This window comes from Scardinius erythrophthalmus (assembly GCF_964197995.2).
Source record: "Scardinius erythrophthalmus genome assembly, chromosome: 8".
In the NCBI taxonomy this organism is placed as follows: Eukaryota; Metazoa; Chordata; class Actinopteri; order Cypriniformes; family Leuciscidae; genus Scardinius; species Scardinius erythrophthalmus.
Genome location: NC_138228.1, coordinates 42,578,584 through 42,594,617, shown reverse-complemented (window position 1 = coordinate 42,594,617; position 16,034 = coordinate 42,578,584). Strand labels below are relative to the sequence as shown.

The 16,034-nt window shown below is 39.0% G+C and overlaps 1 protein-coding gene across 10 annotated transcripts in view; it reads left to right on the top strand.

The window, feature by feature from the left end:
* The window catches only part of bcl9l (bcl9 like), a 51,744-nt gene extending 35,870 nt beyond the window's left edge, over window positions 1-15,874 (top strand). For 5 of the 10 annotated variants that reach the window (XM_081372237.1, XM_081372239.1, XM_081372242.1 and 2 more), the window contains 8 exons: window positions 477-869; window positions 5,509-5,634; window positions 6,637-6,675; window positions 9,959-10,133; window positions 10,435-10,519; window positions 10,919-13,337; window positions 13,857-14,114; window positions 14,287-15,873. In XM_081372237.1, coding sequence (XP_081228363.1) covers window positions 554-869; window positions 5,509-5,634; window positions 6,637-6,675; window positions 9,959-10,133; window positions 10,435-10,519; window positions 10,919-13,337; window positions 13,857-14,114; window positions 14,287-15,512 — 4,644 coding nt within the window. In that variant the 5' untranslated portion in view covers window positions 477-553 and the 3' untranslated portion in view covers window positions 15,513-15,873. Of the gene's footprint in view, window positions 1-476; window positions 870-5,508; window positions 5,635-6,636; window positions 6,676-9,958; window positions 10,134-10,434; window positions 10,520-10,918; window positions 13,338-13,856; window positions 14,115-14,286 lie in introns of all 10 variants that reach the window. The other 5 variants (XM_081372243.1, XM_081372244.1, XM_081372238.1 and 2 more) reach the window with 5 other exon arrangements.
* The last annotated feature ends 160 nt before the right edge of the window (window positions 15,875-16,034 follow it).

Genomic DNA, 16,034 nt, shown 5'->3' with positions numbered 1-16,034 from the left:
TAGAGATGGAGTTTGAGACGCCCTCCACGCGTGTAAGTGATAACAGTTCGTGTGGAGTTGCATTTACTGTGAATGGAGCCGCTTTGAGATGCACGTAACCTACACACATGTAAATAAATATTAAACCTGCAGGGCATTTATTGATTTAATTGAATCACAGCCTTTGTGAATTCACAACAATGGTATTAAATGGTTTTAATATATCGTGTAGCCTTAGAAAACAGTCTAATAGTGCGGTTCATGGATTCTTGTTTGTGAAATGCGCCACTTACGGTATTTTGCCAGTTACTCGACACGGATAAATTGCAATCAAGGATTTTTTTTTAATTGAGTACTGGAATTTAATCGAGGAATCGTGACAGCCCTAAACTGTTATACCGCCATGAGATGAAGTTGGTAAAATTTTCTTTATGTTACTACTGGAAATTTATAAGATGAACTCTTACACTCTTTCATCTTTCTCTTTCTCCCTTCAGCTGTCTGTTTGCAGTCTCACACGAAACAGTGCTGCAACCCAACCCCCTCAGTTTCCTCTCCATCACCAGCCAATCAAATGCACTCTGAAAATAAATTATCCAATCATGGCAAGCAAGTGACAAGTGGGGCCCAATCACAGCTCCCCAATGTAAACCAAGCACAGCAGCAAGGACCTGCTGGCAACCAAGGGTCAAAGGGCAGTGGGTCTGGGAGCCATGGAGTCAAATCCAACCAGATTTCTCCTGGCAACCCTGGACTGAAGAGCCTCAACCAATCCGGTGGTGGCATTGGTGGGATGATGAAGACCAAGGCAAAGAGGGAAAGGAGCGTCTCCATGGACACAGGAGACCAAAGAGAGTCCCTCACCCCTGTTTTGGAGCCAGATGCCAAAGGTAGGCGTAATGAAACACTCATCCTCTCATCCGAATGTCCACCAGCCGCCCACAGTCCGTTGAACAAAATGGCATGAGGTTTATCAAAACATCGGATCCAATCTGACTGACTAGCTTTACTTTATGTAATATCTGTTAGTTTTCTGAGCCACCTGAGAAACAAATAACTAATCCCTGTATTTGGCTGTATACACCTGTATATTTTCCTTTGATTTCCAGATTACAGCCTGAAACATACAGTATAGATACTGTATATACATATATATATCAGTGGGATTTGACTTGAAGGAAAATTGAAGATAGTTCGATTTATTTTGTTGTTGTTGTTGTTGTTGAAATGGATTGGACCCATACAAGGTGGTGCATATTATAATTAGTTTTGATAATTTTTTGCAAATATTTGTAATTTTTTTGTGACGTACATATGTTAAAACTGTTTTTTGGAAACCTTTTCCACCTTAGTTTGCTCACAAAATTCAGTTTGTTAATATTGATATCTGATATTTGATAGATTCTGACATTCAGTAGAAAGAGAGAGATTGACACCGTTAACCTGTTTCGAAAATATATATATATATATATATTATCCAGATAACATTTTAATAATTTGTTTTGGCTTTTGTAAACAAAATCATTTTAATATAATGCTTACTATTTGTACACAGCTTCCTATTTTAGGAACGAGATCTCTCACAAAAGGATCATCATACTTGGGTCCTTGAGATCAAAAAGTTTGAAAATTGTTAGTCTATTCCTGTCTAAGTTGATGGTTCTGTGTCTAAATGGCCAGAATTTGCTGTAAAGTGGACCAGACTTGCCCATTATTAAAAGTCAGGCTATAGGAGACTAGCATACTACAAACACACATCTGTGTACACACAGCATATATGATACTCAATAGGTCATGCACAACCAAATTCAACACTACACATATTCATTTTACAATTTTTTCTGTATCACTGTATCTCTCAATCAACAACATTAAAAAGGCCATACTTCTGGAATTCCCCTTTTAACTGGAAACACAGTAAAGATGAAACTGCCTGTTTTCAGCCACCCCAAAATGTCCTGACCTTTCTGAGCATGTGTGTGTGTGTGTGTGTGTGTGTGTGTTCGTTCGTTCTTATATGTTTGTATCATGTAAGATGTTATGCTCCTGAAACAACGCGCAATGCATGTGCACACATGTGCTTGTGTTTTCCTTTTGGTCGTCCTGTTGTGTGTCACTCTCTAATTAAGTGGGGGTAGAGAAACACGCTGCACACACACAGGAAGTAGAATAGAGCGGGGTGGAGAGACTGAGGGGGAGGGAGACTCTACGCAACAAGTTCCTGAATGACAACAGGTTCCCTAGTGTACACACACACTCACACACACACACCCACACACACACATTCTTGAACATCTATCTTTATGAGGACATTCATTGACACAATGCAATCTCTAGCCGCTTACCTTAACCTTACCCATCACAACTGAGTGCCTAACCCAAACCCTGACCCTTAACCTAATTATAACCTTATCCCTAAAACCAAGTCTTGACCCTCAAACAGGCCTTTAAAGGCTCTCAGAAAGTGAGGACCGGCCAAAATGTCCTCACTTTACTCTCTTTGTCCTCACTCCAATGATCTAAAACTTTAACTGGTCCTCACATAGTTGTACAAGTACACACACACACACACACACACACACACACACACACACACACACACACACACACACACACACACACACACACACACACACACACACACACACACACACACACACATACACAGTTCCCTAATGTGGTTTGGTGATTTTGACAAAAAAAACATGTCCAGGTCATATTTCACACCAAAGCCAAAGCAGAAGATATGAAATACTTTTTTGCATAAAGAAATAACAATATTTTTTTTGACAATTAAGCACACTTTCTCCTCAAATTATCATTACTGTAATCTGTGTGTTTTAACTGAGTGTTCTTTTAATTCAGATTCTTACTGGTGATTCTCATTATATTTATCTATTGTCATGCAATTATTTTTGTTGAATTAGAGTAAAAATGTACTATACATTTGTAAGTTAAAATCATTGTAAAAAAGGCAGAGCAAAAATAAAATGGTATATAAATACTTTACAAACAATTTAAATAATACTTATATGTAATGAAAATGAAAATAAAAGTGATTGTCAATTATTGGGTCGCACAAATCACTTTTTTTGTTAAATATAATAAGTGAATGCACTTTTTATTTTTATTTTTTATCAGTAGATCTTCATTGTATTTTATTGCTGCAAAAATAAAAATGCATAAACATTTAAATTTATTTATATATATATATATATATATATATATATATATATATATATATATATATATATATATATATATATATATATATATATATATATATATATAATCTAAATGGTTTACAGTATCCCAAAACAAATGAATTAATAATTATAAAAAAGTGTAACTGCTTCACCAGGACCATAATGAAAGGAATCATTCACCAAAATGAAAATTCACCAATAGGAATCACACACCAATGACTCTGTCGCTGCATGTCAGCAGTTGCTGTACTGATTGGACACTGGTCTGTTTCTACTTCTGGTTGCCCTAGTAACACTTATGAATGCCACTACCGCTAAGATGTTGTACAATGTAATTTCATGTTAACCAGTTTTTATGCCACATAATTGTCATTAAACCTGTGTATGCTGACAGGGCATAAACCTGACGGCGTGCTAGATTTAAATGTGTGAAAGCAAACGAGACTGCATTACGACAATGAGAATTGGAGCTAGTGAGAGTGCTCAGTTGTCATAAAAATGCACAAAATCTATGGAAAATATTTGTATGTATTTATTTATTTTGGGTGAAATATGAGCAAAACTTGTTCCTGACAGGTCTTGTGAGAATCACCCAAACAGTTTCTGCCCAATATGAAAAGCAATAACAGGTCTTCTCTTCCTGGATTGCGGAGGCGTGTTTTTCTTTTCACTGTGTGTGTGTGTGTGTGTGTGTGTGAGTGTGAGCGAGCCGTTTCTTTTTGTTTGGTTCATTGTGCGATTCTTATTTTATTTCCATTTGCCCAGTGCTTTGTGTATGTTGTGTGTGTATTAGAGAGAAAGAGATCAGGGGAAATAACGGGCCAATAGTGTGATTTTGAGAAACTGAGTCATCTGGGCTTCCTGTAATAGCACTGAAGCTCCTTTGTGAGTGAATACACACTCATGCTTTCACACAAACACTCACACCTGTTTGGCTTTGAAAGGTAGAAGATGGGGTTATCATAGGTTAAAAATATCATTTATTTTTATTTCAATTAGTGTTTGATTAAACATTTTATTTTACTGAAATGTTTAAAATAATATGTTTGATATTATGTTTGAATAATATAAATAATAATATTTAAAAATATCTAATTTATTGTTTAGAAAATAGCATTCATTTTAATTGCAATTAGTGTTTTGATTAAAAATGCAACTTTACTGAAATGTGTAAAATAATATTAATATATTTGATTTTTTTTTAATAATATAAAATATTTTAACAACATTTAAAATATAAATAATAATATCTTAAAATAATTAATTCCGAAAAATTCATTTTAATTTTAATTAGTGTTTTGATTGAAAATGTCATTTTACTGAAATGTTTAAAATAAAATGTATATAATATATATACAAATAATATTGAATATTTTAATAACATTTCAAATATAAATAAATAATATAATATAAATCATATTTTAAAATATCTTAACATATTTTCTACAAATAATAGTTTTTAAAATGTAATTAATTTTATTTATTTATTATTTGTTTAAAATAAAATATATTAAATATTTTTTTTGTGTAATAGTAATAATGAACAACTGTCAAGTCATGGATTTTATCGGTCAAAATATGAGGGAGTGCTTGGTTCTAGTTATAGTATAATTTTAACAATAATACCCTTGGTTGTCAAGAAAGAGTGGAGAGAATCAGAAATGGAGTGGTGAGTGGTTCCGTCACTATCCAGCTGTTTTTCAGGGGTATTCCCTCTCTCTCTTTCTCTGTTAATATTGTTCACCCGGTAGAAAAGCAAACAGAAAGACATTCAAATGAAATGCAATTCAGCCACTTCAGACCACTCCACTGCCACACCTGGAAAGGACCAATGATTAAAGAGAAAGTAGACCAGAGAGAGAGAAAGAGAGCTGACTCACTCATTTACGTAAACTGATGTCTGCTGGGAACAAAAGAGGATGCAGAAAAGGTCAGCTCTTTATCTCTGCCCGCCGCCAACACGGCGTGCGCAGGCCGAGGACACCACAACCTAACGCTCTGTGCTCTCTTCCTCTCGTTTTCACTCTCTCTCCCCTGTTTTCTCCCTCACCGTGTCTGGTATTCAAGGTTAGGGGATGTGTCAAGGCTTTGGAGGCCTTGTGTCCTCTCATACCTCTTAAATGCCGAAACATTTCTGGAGTGCTTTGTGTCTGGAGTACGTGACAATACTATCAGTTTAAATGTGCTTTTTGAGGCAGTTTGTGGGTGTTTGCTTATAGCAGTGTGGATAGAAACCGTATTGTCATATATAAACGTGTGTAATTGTTTATTTGAAGTATGTTTACGTTGTTGTGCCTTATGTGTTTTTCTGAATGGTGTCCAGTAGAGGGCGTGATGCGCAGCAAACGCCGGTGTGTGCTGGAGAGAAAGCAGCCGTACAGTGGTGATGAATGGTGTTCAGGGGCCGAAACTGAGGAAGAGGATGAGAAACCGCTTTCTGCCACACACCGTGAGTACACACACACACACACACACACACACACACACACGCGCGCGCACGCGCACACAGTACTGCCAGGCTCTACCTGTACATAAACACTGTCTTATAAACCTTAATGAATGTTTCTTCCTGTAGACTGTTTGCACGAACGTCTGGTTGATGTTGTTGTCATAAAAACACGCAGTCCTGTTGATTCAGTGGGGAAAAAAGTGTTGTAATTCAGCTCACATATGAATTTCAGAATTTGGAAGAAAAAAAAAAAACAGAAGATTGAACTCAATTACAATAATGAAATTAATGTTGTTTATTTAGCATGAAAATGGGCCCTTTTCACAGTCAGTTCTACAGTTATTAATATTTTGTAGCATATTGTAACATTGACATCAGCAAAGTTTTTGGTCTCACTTTATATTAAGTGTCTTTAACTACTTTGTTCTAACGTTTAAATTAAATGGATAGTTCACCCAAAAATAAAATTTCTGTCATTATTTACTCGCCCTCTTGTCGTTCCAAACCTGTAAGACGTTTTTATTTTTTATTTTTTTAATAACTTTATTGTCATGTGTGTTGTCATCAACACAAATGAAGATATTTTTAATGAAATCTGAGAGATTTCTGTCCCTCTATTGACAGTCCGTGCAACTATCACTTTGACGCTTTAAAAAGTTCCTAAAGAGATCATAAAACTAATCTATATGAATTGGGTGGTTTAGTCCAAAATTTCTAAAGAGAGACAATCACTTTATATGATGAACAGATTGAATTTAGGCTTTTATTTACTTATAAACATTGATCAGTGAACTTAAACAGAAGCTCAACCGAACATGCTTGATGCGTGAGAACAAACCTCATTGGTTCTTGCTGAAGCTCAGACGTGCTGCGTAACACGTAAACGCTCGATTCATATGGATTGGTTTTACTAGTTTTAGATCACTTTATGAACTTTTTGAAGTTGCGTGGACTGTCAATGGAGGGTCAGAAATAAGAAAAATATCTTCATTTGTGTTCCAGAGACAAACAAAGTCACAAAGGGTTTGAAACGACATGAGGGTGAGTAAACAATGACAGAATTTTCATTTTTGCAATTTCAATTTTTGCACATGCAATACAACTTTTTATTCATCAATGCATCCTGAAAAAAGGATCACAGGTTCCAAAAAATATTAAACAGCACAACTGTTTCCAACATTGATAATAATGGAGCATCAAATCATCATATTAGAATGATTTCTGAAGGATCATGTGACACTGAAGACCGGAGTAATGGCTGATGAAAATTCAGCTTTGCATCACATAAATAAATTATATTTTAAAGTATCTAAAAATAGACAACCATTATTTTACATTATAATAATATTTCACAACTTTTGCTATACTTTTGATCAAATCAATGCAGGCGTGATGAGCATATGAGACTACTTTCAAAAACATTAAAACTAGTAATGTTTCCCAACTTCTGACCGGTACTGAATATATATATATATATATATATATATATATATATATATATATATATATATATATATATATATATATATATATATATATATTACACAAGAATAATTACATGACTACTTAAAATACACATCATTTAGATCTTGGCCAACCGTCAGATGTTAAAACAGTCATTCCTTTTCCACTGCAACACCTCACATTAAACTGTGTGTTTTTGTGTCTGCGAGCATGGCCGTGCATCTGTCAGTTGGTGACCACAAGCCTGGAGTGTGTGTGTGTGTGTGTGTGTGTGTGTGTGTGTGTGCACCCTGCGCTACCTGCTATTCTGTGCAGAGTAGAGCTGAGAAAGAGCCATTTGAAGACAAAAATAAAATAAAAAACAGAATGAAAAACAAACAGCCATAGTAATGGTTATGAATGACACTACCATTTTTATGCCACTAAAAATAAACGTACCGAAAGGGAAAAAAAGTTATGGCAACACTTTATTTCAGTGTCTTTGTTACACATATTACATGTACTTGCTATAGTAATAACAAATTATGCATAATTACATGCAACTAACCCTAAACCAAACCCTTATCCTAACCCTAAACCCATAGTAAGTACATGTTATTAATTAATATTACTCAGTACTTAAATGTATAATTAAAAAGTAATAAGGACACCCTTAAAAAAAAGTGTAAGCAAAGTTATATATAAAATGCAGCAGTGCGTAATGTATCATATCAAAGATGCGGGAATCAAAACATGCTGAGTTTATCTACGCTGATGCACTGTGGTGAAAATCAAGTTTTTAATGTTGTTTATATGTCTGTGTGGTGTTTTTAATATGCTTTAAGACAAACCATTTGAATAACACTGCTATAGTAACTACATGTAACATGTGTAACAAGGACACTGTAAAATAAATTGTTACCTTTTTTTCTTTTGATTTTGGGGTCAAATATGACCAGGGCACGTTCCTCTCAGGACTTCAAGATTTAGCCAAACCGCTTCTCAACAAAGACGATGTGAAAGTTGCGAAAGAGGCATACTATACCGTATGAAGACTTTTTCACATAATAAACAAACAACAACAACAAAAAACAAAACAGAAATAAGTGTCTATATTTGACACTTTGAGCTATAGCTCAACCTAAAAAAGGAAAAGAAAGTTCTGTCATCATTTACAGACCCTCATGTCTATGAAGTCTAATTCTGTATGACTTTCTCTTTTCTGTGGAACACAAAAGAGAAGTGTAGGTGATTGACAGTCATTGTACAGTATGGGAAAAAAAGACGCAATGAAAGTGAATAGTAACGGAGGCTGTGAAACTTAATGCCTCAATCTCCTTTTTTCGTTTTGAAACGAAATATCTCTTAAAAATTATGTCATGACTGCCACAATTGGCATATAGTTATTCAAATGACAACAAACTCCTATAATGTGCTTTTATATATTATATTTTTCTACACCATTGAGTTTACCCACCTTTCCTAAGTTGTTTTTAGCTTAAGATGAACTATTAATAAACTAGTATGTATTTGTAGGATGTATTATTCATTTTGTTGTATACTATTTAATTTCATTGTATACAAGTATACAATGACAATAAAAGTATTCAATTAAATTTAGTATGGCTTTTAAGACATTTATCAACCACAGCTTATAATGCCATTTGTATCTGGCAAAGTAAATGAAATATTATAAATTAAAAAGTGTAATGTTGACATTAGAATGTGAACTTGCCATTTAATAGCATGCAAGGTATGATATTGAGCTTTCAGAGCTATTGTCCCCTCTTGTGAAGTAAGCTCAGCTTCCCTTATCTTTGTATAGACACGTGACTGAAGGTGTGTCGTGAAACATTACCTGCACAAGGGCAACATAACACCACTAACATGCTCGGTGTTGCCCTTTAAGAAAAATGTCCAGTTCTGTAACCTTGACCTTGCCTGAGTCATATCAGAATTTGAAAGACATTAGGATGAATCAAAGTTTCCTAATATTTTGTGTGCTGTAACTTCTGTTCATATATTTACCACTAGATTTACATTAATTTCTTGTGACCTTCATGTGACAGAACATGGCCTATTTTGTACAAATCTTCAGTGTTTCATATCTGCCCACATAAATTCATGACGTAAATGCTTAGCTATCAGACGTTCATAATGGAACTGAAGCTCTGGGAAGTTTTCTGTGGGATTTAGCTCCTCCTTGTGGTTTTCTGGAATATGTTTTTATTTTTTGTAGTAAACAAACATCTGTTTTTGGATTGACATCTTTATAGTTGCAAACATTTTTTAGAAAGGGTTATAATATATGCTAAGAATTAAGAAATCTATGGTATTAATATGGTAATCATTCAGTACTGTGGTACCATGTATTATTATCTGATACAATCGCATACTGATGCCATCATGGCACCTCCTTCACTGAGTTTTTTTTGTAAAAGTAGACTCTATGAGCGGTAATGCATACAAGATACTGATGTAATAAACCAGTGAGTCTGAAACTTTTCAGATTGTGTAACAATTAGCAATCACAAGCATCATATTTTCACCTAAACACTAACAGCCAGAGCTATAATCTTTATTTTTAACTATAAAAATGAGTGCTACAAAAACTACAAAATCACTTGTATCAGACAATATTCTGATATTTTTAATTTTTTATTATTATTAATATTTAAATAATAATAAATAAACAATAATTCATATTTATTTCATAAATAAGAATTATTATTGCTTCTTACCTTTTCTTAAAAAGATGGTTGGGCACGGACATTTACAAGTGACTCAGTTTGTTTGCTGAGTTAATTATTTGTTTCACTCATACGCCTTTTATTTTCTATCTTTCTTCTATCCTTCTCTTTCTTTTTCAACACTTGCTCAGGTGAGCATGTTATGTGTCCCAGTCAGGGCCACTCTGTTTCATCGGCCACAGGCCATGTTAGTGATCCAGGAGGTCCAGGATTAGGTTCTGGCCATGGACCCAGTATTCGCACAGATCTGCATCCTCGACCCCCTCAGCAAGTAGTGTATGTCTTCACCACCAGCCTAGCCAACAGGTCAGTATGATTGCTTTTTTTCTGTCCTAATAGACCCTGCAGCTTGACAGTCTCATTTTTTAAATGAACAAATGGGATATTTACCAAAAATTGCCATGTTTAAGCCGGAAATGTTTGAGAAAGCCACAACAAAGGAGCTTATATGCACGTAATAAGGCAGCAGACAATTTTCCACCACACTCTTGTGACGGATGTAGGAGTGTGCTTTTACAAGCAATTGTCACATGACTGAATAGAAAACTATGCAAATAATAGGAAACAATTATTTTGTTGTTCAACAAACTATTCTATTTTTCTGCAGCGCTGCAGAAGCAGTGATGCATGGCCATACAGACTCTATCCTCTTGTATCATCAGCAGAATGTCCCTCGTACTAAGCTGGATCAGGTCTGTCTTTACATATAGACAAATAGTGTACATACATGACTGCATATTTTTGTTATGTTAGATTATAAAATGATTATGCTATATGGGTTTGTTTATGTTTGTAATCATGATCCATATGTATATGCTCTTAAAATGCAAAGTAGAGTGGAAAACATGTATCATAACACCTACACTTGCAGGTGCTGCATGGCGTGAAACATTGTATTTGTTTAAATGGCTATTTAAATCACAATGCTCATCTTTGTTCCTGTTTCTGTTTTGATGAGAAACAGTAGAGTTGAAGACTATTGTGATGTATTGAGCTGAGACTAATGATGGCATTAACAGCACCCCCACACCTGTCCCTCTTTCTTATCCTGTTTTTTTTTTTGTATTTTTTTTTTGTATTTCTCTGAGCAGTCTACTGGTGTTGGAAAACTCACCAACCTAACAGAGATCAGCTCTAGTCACAGTCCACCCATTGGCACACCCAAATCCCAAAGTGGTACACCCCGGCCAGCTTCTGTTGGTGGAGTTGTGGGAGGACACCTTCCTGGCACCAGTACTCCTTCTTCCACAGGCCATCCAGACAGTGAGTCAGCCCAAACCCACAGAGGAGGAGGAACATCAAGCAGCAACAGCCGCTCTGCAGTTCATTCACTGGGCCCAGGAAGTTCAGGTCCACAGTCTGCAGGGGTTTCAGGAACAGAAGGAGTGGACAGACCAAGTACAATTCCCCACCATGGTGCAGGTGTGTCTCCTTCCTCAAGTCCCTCTGCTTTATCTGTACTCCGTCAGAGTGAACTGGCCCAACGTGGAGGGCCAGGAAACACAGATGGCCTCTCTAAGGAGCAGCTGGAACATCGTGAACGCTCTTTGCAGACTCTTCGAGACATTGAGAGGTTGCTTCTCCGTAGTGGAGCCGGTGCTGGCCATGAAGAACCAAGAGGTCCTAATGGCAATCCTAATGGCACTAATGTCAACAACAACAATAGTAATGATGGGGGTAGGGGTTTAGAAGATGGTGAGAATGGTGGAGGGAATGCTGGTGTTTGCCATAGCAACAATGCTAGTATGCCCCATGTCAGTGTAATGAAAAAGTATGAGGAGCCATTACAGTCCATCATCTCACAGACACAAAATCTTGGTGGCCCTGGATTGGATGACTCGCTGATGGGCCCACACCATAGTATGCCACCACATTCCCACCACCTCTCCTCACCCTCAGGGTTAGACATGGGGCCCCTTCTTGGACCTGAGGGTGTAACACCAGAGCAGCTAGCTTGGAGGAAGCTACAAGAAGAGTACTACCAGGAGAAAAGGCGGCAACACGAGATTAACCCCCACCAACATCCCCAGCATTTCCGCATGATCCCAGAAATGGGCATGCCTGGGGGACCTCCAATGCTAATGAGGGGCCCCCCACCACCATATCACAGTAAACCTGTTGATCAACAGTGGGGGCCAGGTCCAATGGTAGGGGGTGGAATGGGAGGGAATTCACGAATAATGGACATGCATCAGGAAGGTCCTCGAGGACCAAGGTTTCTTGGACAGATGCGAGGTCCTTCAGGTGGGGGGGTTTACACAGAAAGCCCTGGAGGAGTTCTAGGTATCGAGGGGTTGGGGCCTCAGAGACCTCAAAGGCCAGGCATGGGTTGGTTAGAGGAAATGCCTCCAAACATGGGTGGTGGAGGCCCATTTCATGGGTGCTATCCTCCAGGGGGTCCTGGGGGACCTCCCCAGCACTTTCAAGGTGATTTGGATCGCCCTATGACACGGGAAGAGATGTTCCGCAGACTCCATAGATTAGACATGCAGCAAATATCCAGACAGCAGCAGCAGCAGGCCGGGCTTGGAGGCCCTAGGATGATAGATAACTCTGGGGGACCAGGCTTTCCCAATCCTGGAATGGGAGGAGGCCCACCCTCCCGTGGCGATCCAATGGACTTTCCTGGTTCTCGGACTATAATGGGCTCTCCTATTGGTGGAGTAGGCAGTGATGGTGGCCCCGCAATGAGAGACATAGTTGACTCTCCTTTAGGGGGTAACCTCAATATAAATATGGGCATGAATATGAATCCACAGCAGCAGCAGTTGTTGGCTCAGAAGCTGAGGGGAGGTCCTGGAATTGGCGGACAGCTTGGAGAGATGTTGAACCCTGAAGACATTTCCCGCATTAGGGCTTCACAGAATGGCCGGGGTAGTTCTAACAAAGGAATGATCCCTGGGCAAGATGGACCTCTTCAATACCCCAATCAGAGCTCCTTTCCTGGTAGTCAAGGTGATGGCTTATACATGCAGCAGCCATGCTCTGATATGTTTGGACCAGACCAGCCAGGTCCTCCTCACATGAGCAGCACCTCAAGACTTAGTCACATTCCCATAAACTCTGGCTCAAGGGGTACAGACCTTGGTGCCCGACACCCTCCTGACCTGCCCATTAGTGTTAACCCAATGGGTTCCCCAGCTATACCGCCATCTCACCAGCTTAAATCGCCTTCTCTTAGCCAGGAGCCATCACCCCTCATGCCTTCACCCTCTGCAGCAGGCCTGAAATCACCCAGCCAGTTACCACAGAGTGGTCCATCTCACCCTCCTCTACCAGCAGCCTCTGGGGCTGGAACACCCTCTTCCACCTCTATCAAGTCCCCCCAGGTAATAGGCCCTTCTCTTGGTCTTCGCTCACCATCTGGCTCCCCTGGACACCTTAAATCTCCAACCATGCCTGTTGCTTCACCTGGCTGGACTGCCTCACCCAAGACTGCTATGCCTAGCCCCGGTGGGCCTCCTAGTGTCAAGGTCGCAGGCAATGGAGGGAGCAGCTCCACTGATACAGGTAAAAAATGTTCTTAGAGATATGAATCAAAATTATAAAAAAAGTGTGCACATCAAAAACAAAAACCAAATTGGGCTCAGGTGCAGGACAACAGAACAGCAACAAATTAACAAAGAAAATAGATGTCCACACACTGAAATTGCAGCTCCAAAGAGTTTATTTACCAAACAGTGCAATTTTTCAACCAGCCAGATCTTCATCAGGCACAATACCATTGTGGAGTGAGACTCAATTCTTGATAAGCACAGGCGATAACAAAGATTGGAAACACACACAGAGTCATGTGACAATTGATTAGACACACACATGTGACAAAGAAATAACACCTAGAAAAAAAAAATACAAACTTGAAATTCTTTAAAAGTTGCACTGTTTGGTAAAACTCTTTGGAGCTGCAATTTCAGTGTTCGGACATCTATTTTCTTTGTTCATTCATAGAAATATGAAAACAAATTTTTGGTATATTTATGCTCTTTTACATGATTTACATGTCTTCCACCATTTGTTTGTTTACATTAGGTATGTCCCTGCCACCTAGGAGTTCCAACTCAACCCCCATCAGTCAGCCTACCAACTCTATTAATCCCAGCATGCCTTTCACATCCTCACCAGATGCCCCTCCCTCCCAGAATCCTCTATCCCTTATAATGTCTCAAATGTCAAAGTATGCCATGCCTAGCTCCACTCCGCTCTACCATGACGCCATCAAAACGATCGCTACATCAGATGATGAGATGCTACCCGATAGACCCCTCCTACCTGGAATCAACATGTCAGGTACAGATTTTAGACAGATCACCTGTTTTAGAATCCAGAACTCAATGCATCATGGAAATTATACTATAGTAAACGTTTGATGCCCATTTATATTATTTTACCTTTTCAATTGCTTTCTGTCTTTATTAGAGAAGTTATTCTTTAAAATCATTACATGTTATCTCTTTTTCAGTAGGCAACATGGGAAATCACCAGTCTACACAGATGCTCCTCTCCTCGCAGGGTTCAATGGGACCTCACAGTGGTCCGCAAAGTCCAATGGGAATGGTTCTCCAAGGAGGCCCGCAGCTATCCCTTGATCCCACAGGACCTATGCTCCCATCCCCTAACCCTATGGGAATACCAGGAATGACCTCAGCAATAATGGGAGGTGGACCTCCAGATGGAATAGGGCCCTGTAATGTTTCCCCAATGCACCCCCAAAACCAGATGGGAGGATTCCCTCGGATGCAGGGACCCCTTCACTCCCCTATTGGTGGTATGGGGCAGCAGTACCCCCAGCGTCCTGATGAGGTCTTACCACCCCAACAGATGCATCTTCTAAGTAAAGGCATGTCTCACCAGCGGCCTCCTCACCAACCAGACACTTTTACATCAATGTCCATGGGTGATGGTCCAGACCTAAGTGAGGTCATCAGGCCCTCGCATACAGGCATTCCTGAGTTTGATCTTTCCCGTATCATTCCTGCGGACAAGCCCAGCAGCACCCTACAGTACTTCCCCAAGAGTGAAGCCATGTCCCATCCGCAGCAAAATCCTCACCAGGGCCAACCGCCTCCACAGGCTTCTTCTGCTCAACTGCTCAAACAGCTCTCCTCATCTGGACCTCCCCATAGCAACATCCCCTCCTCCAACCCCCATATTGCTAACCTACAGAATATGATGGCTGAGCAACAGTTGCCCCTACACCCTTCACACTCACATTGTGGGATGCGCCAAGGTATGGGCATGCCTCAGATTGGCTCCAGGGGCATGGGATCAGGAGGTGGGATGGGGCCCATATGCCACCCAGGGCACATGATGGGCAGGACAGGCATGTCTCCTCAACAGCAGCTTCAGCAACAACACCACCATCAGCAACAGCAGGCCATGATGGCCAATAACCTCTTACAACACCCGTCCCACCCTCCCCGTGGCATGCTGTCTCCACAGCAGCACCCTCATAATCTTATGGCTCAGCAGAATCTGATGATGATGCAGGCTAAGCAACGGGGCATGGCTCTCCCTGGGGAGCACTTTGGCCAGCAGGGTGCCCTCATGTCCCCTCAAGGACCTATGATGGGACCTCCACATTCACAGTCTGGCATGATGGGCCCCCAGAGTCTTAGACAACGGAGCATGTCACTGGACAGCCCATTGGGCTACGTGCCTGGAAGTATGGCCAACATGCCCTTTTAAACTAGCTTATCTGTAATACTGTAAAAACCTTGTTTCTTAATGGCTGTTTCTCATTTGGATGTGTTTTTATTGCCTTTGACTAACTGTGGCAATAAAATGCTAAAAACTTTGGTTTAAGTAACAATCTCTTGATGCTGAAGATAACATTGGGAGAAAATGCAACTGTTGAGGGTTATCATAACAGTTAAGTAAAATCTGAAGCCATTTTTTAAGATATTTGTAAAATATGTATATTTGAGATCAGTGTGTTTGATTGCAAAGGTTAAAGGAAAAAGCCTCTGGGTTTCTATGTTCTAATTACATTCTGGCTACCAAACTGTTGTGGAAGGTAATATATAAATATCTATATATAAATATAATATATATATATACAGTATATATATATATATATAGTTGCTGTAAATAATATGCAATTTGTGCTTGTTTGCAACTGTTCTGTATACTGTGTTTTATTAGAAATCTAATAACAAATATGAAAAAAAAAAAAAAAAAAATTCCGTTCAGCTACTTTGTGTTTGCTTT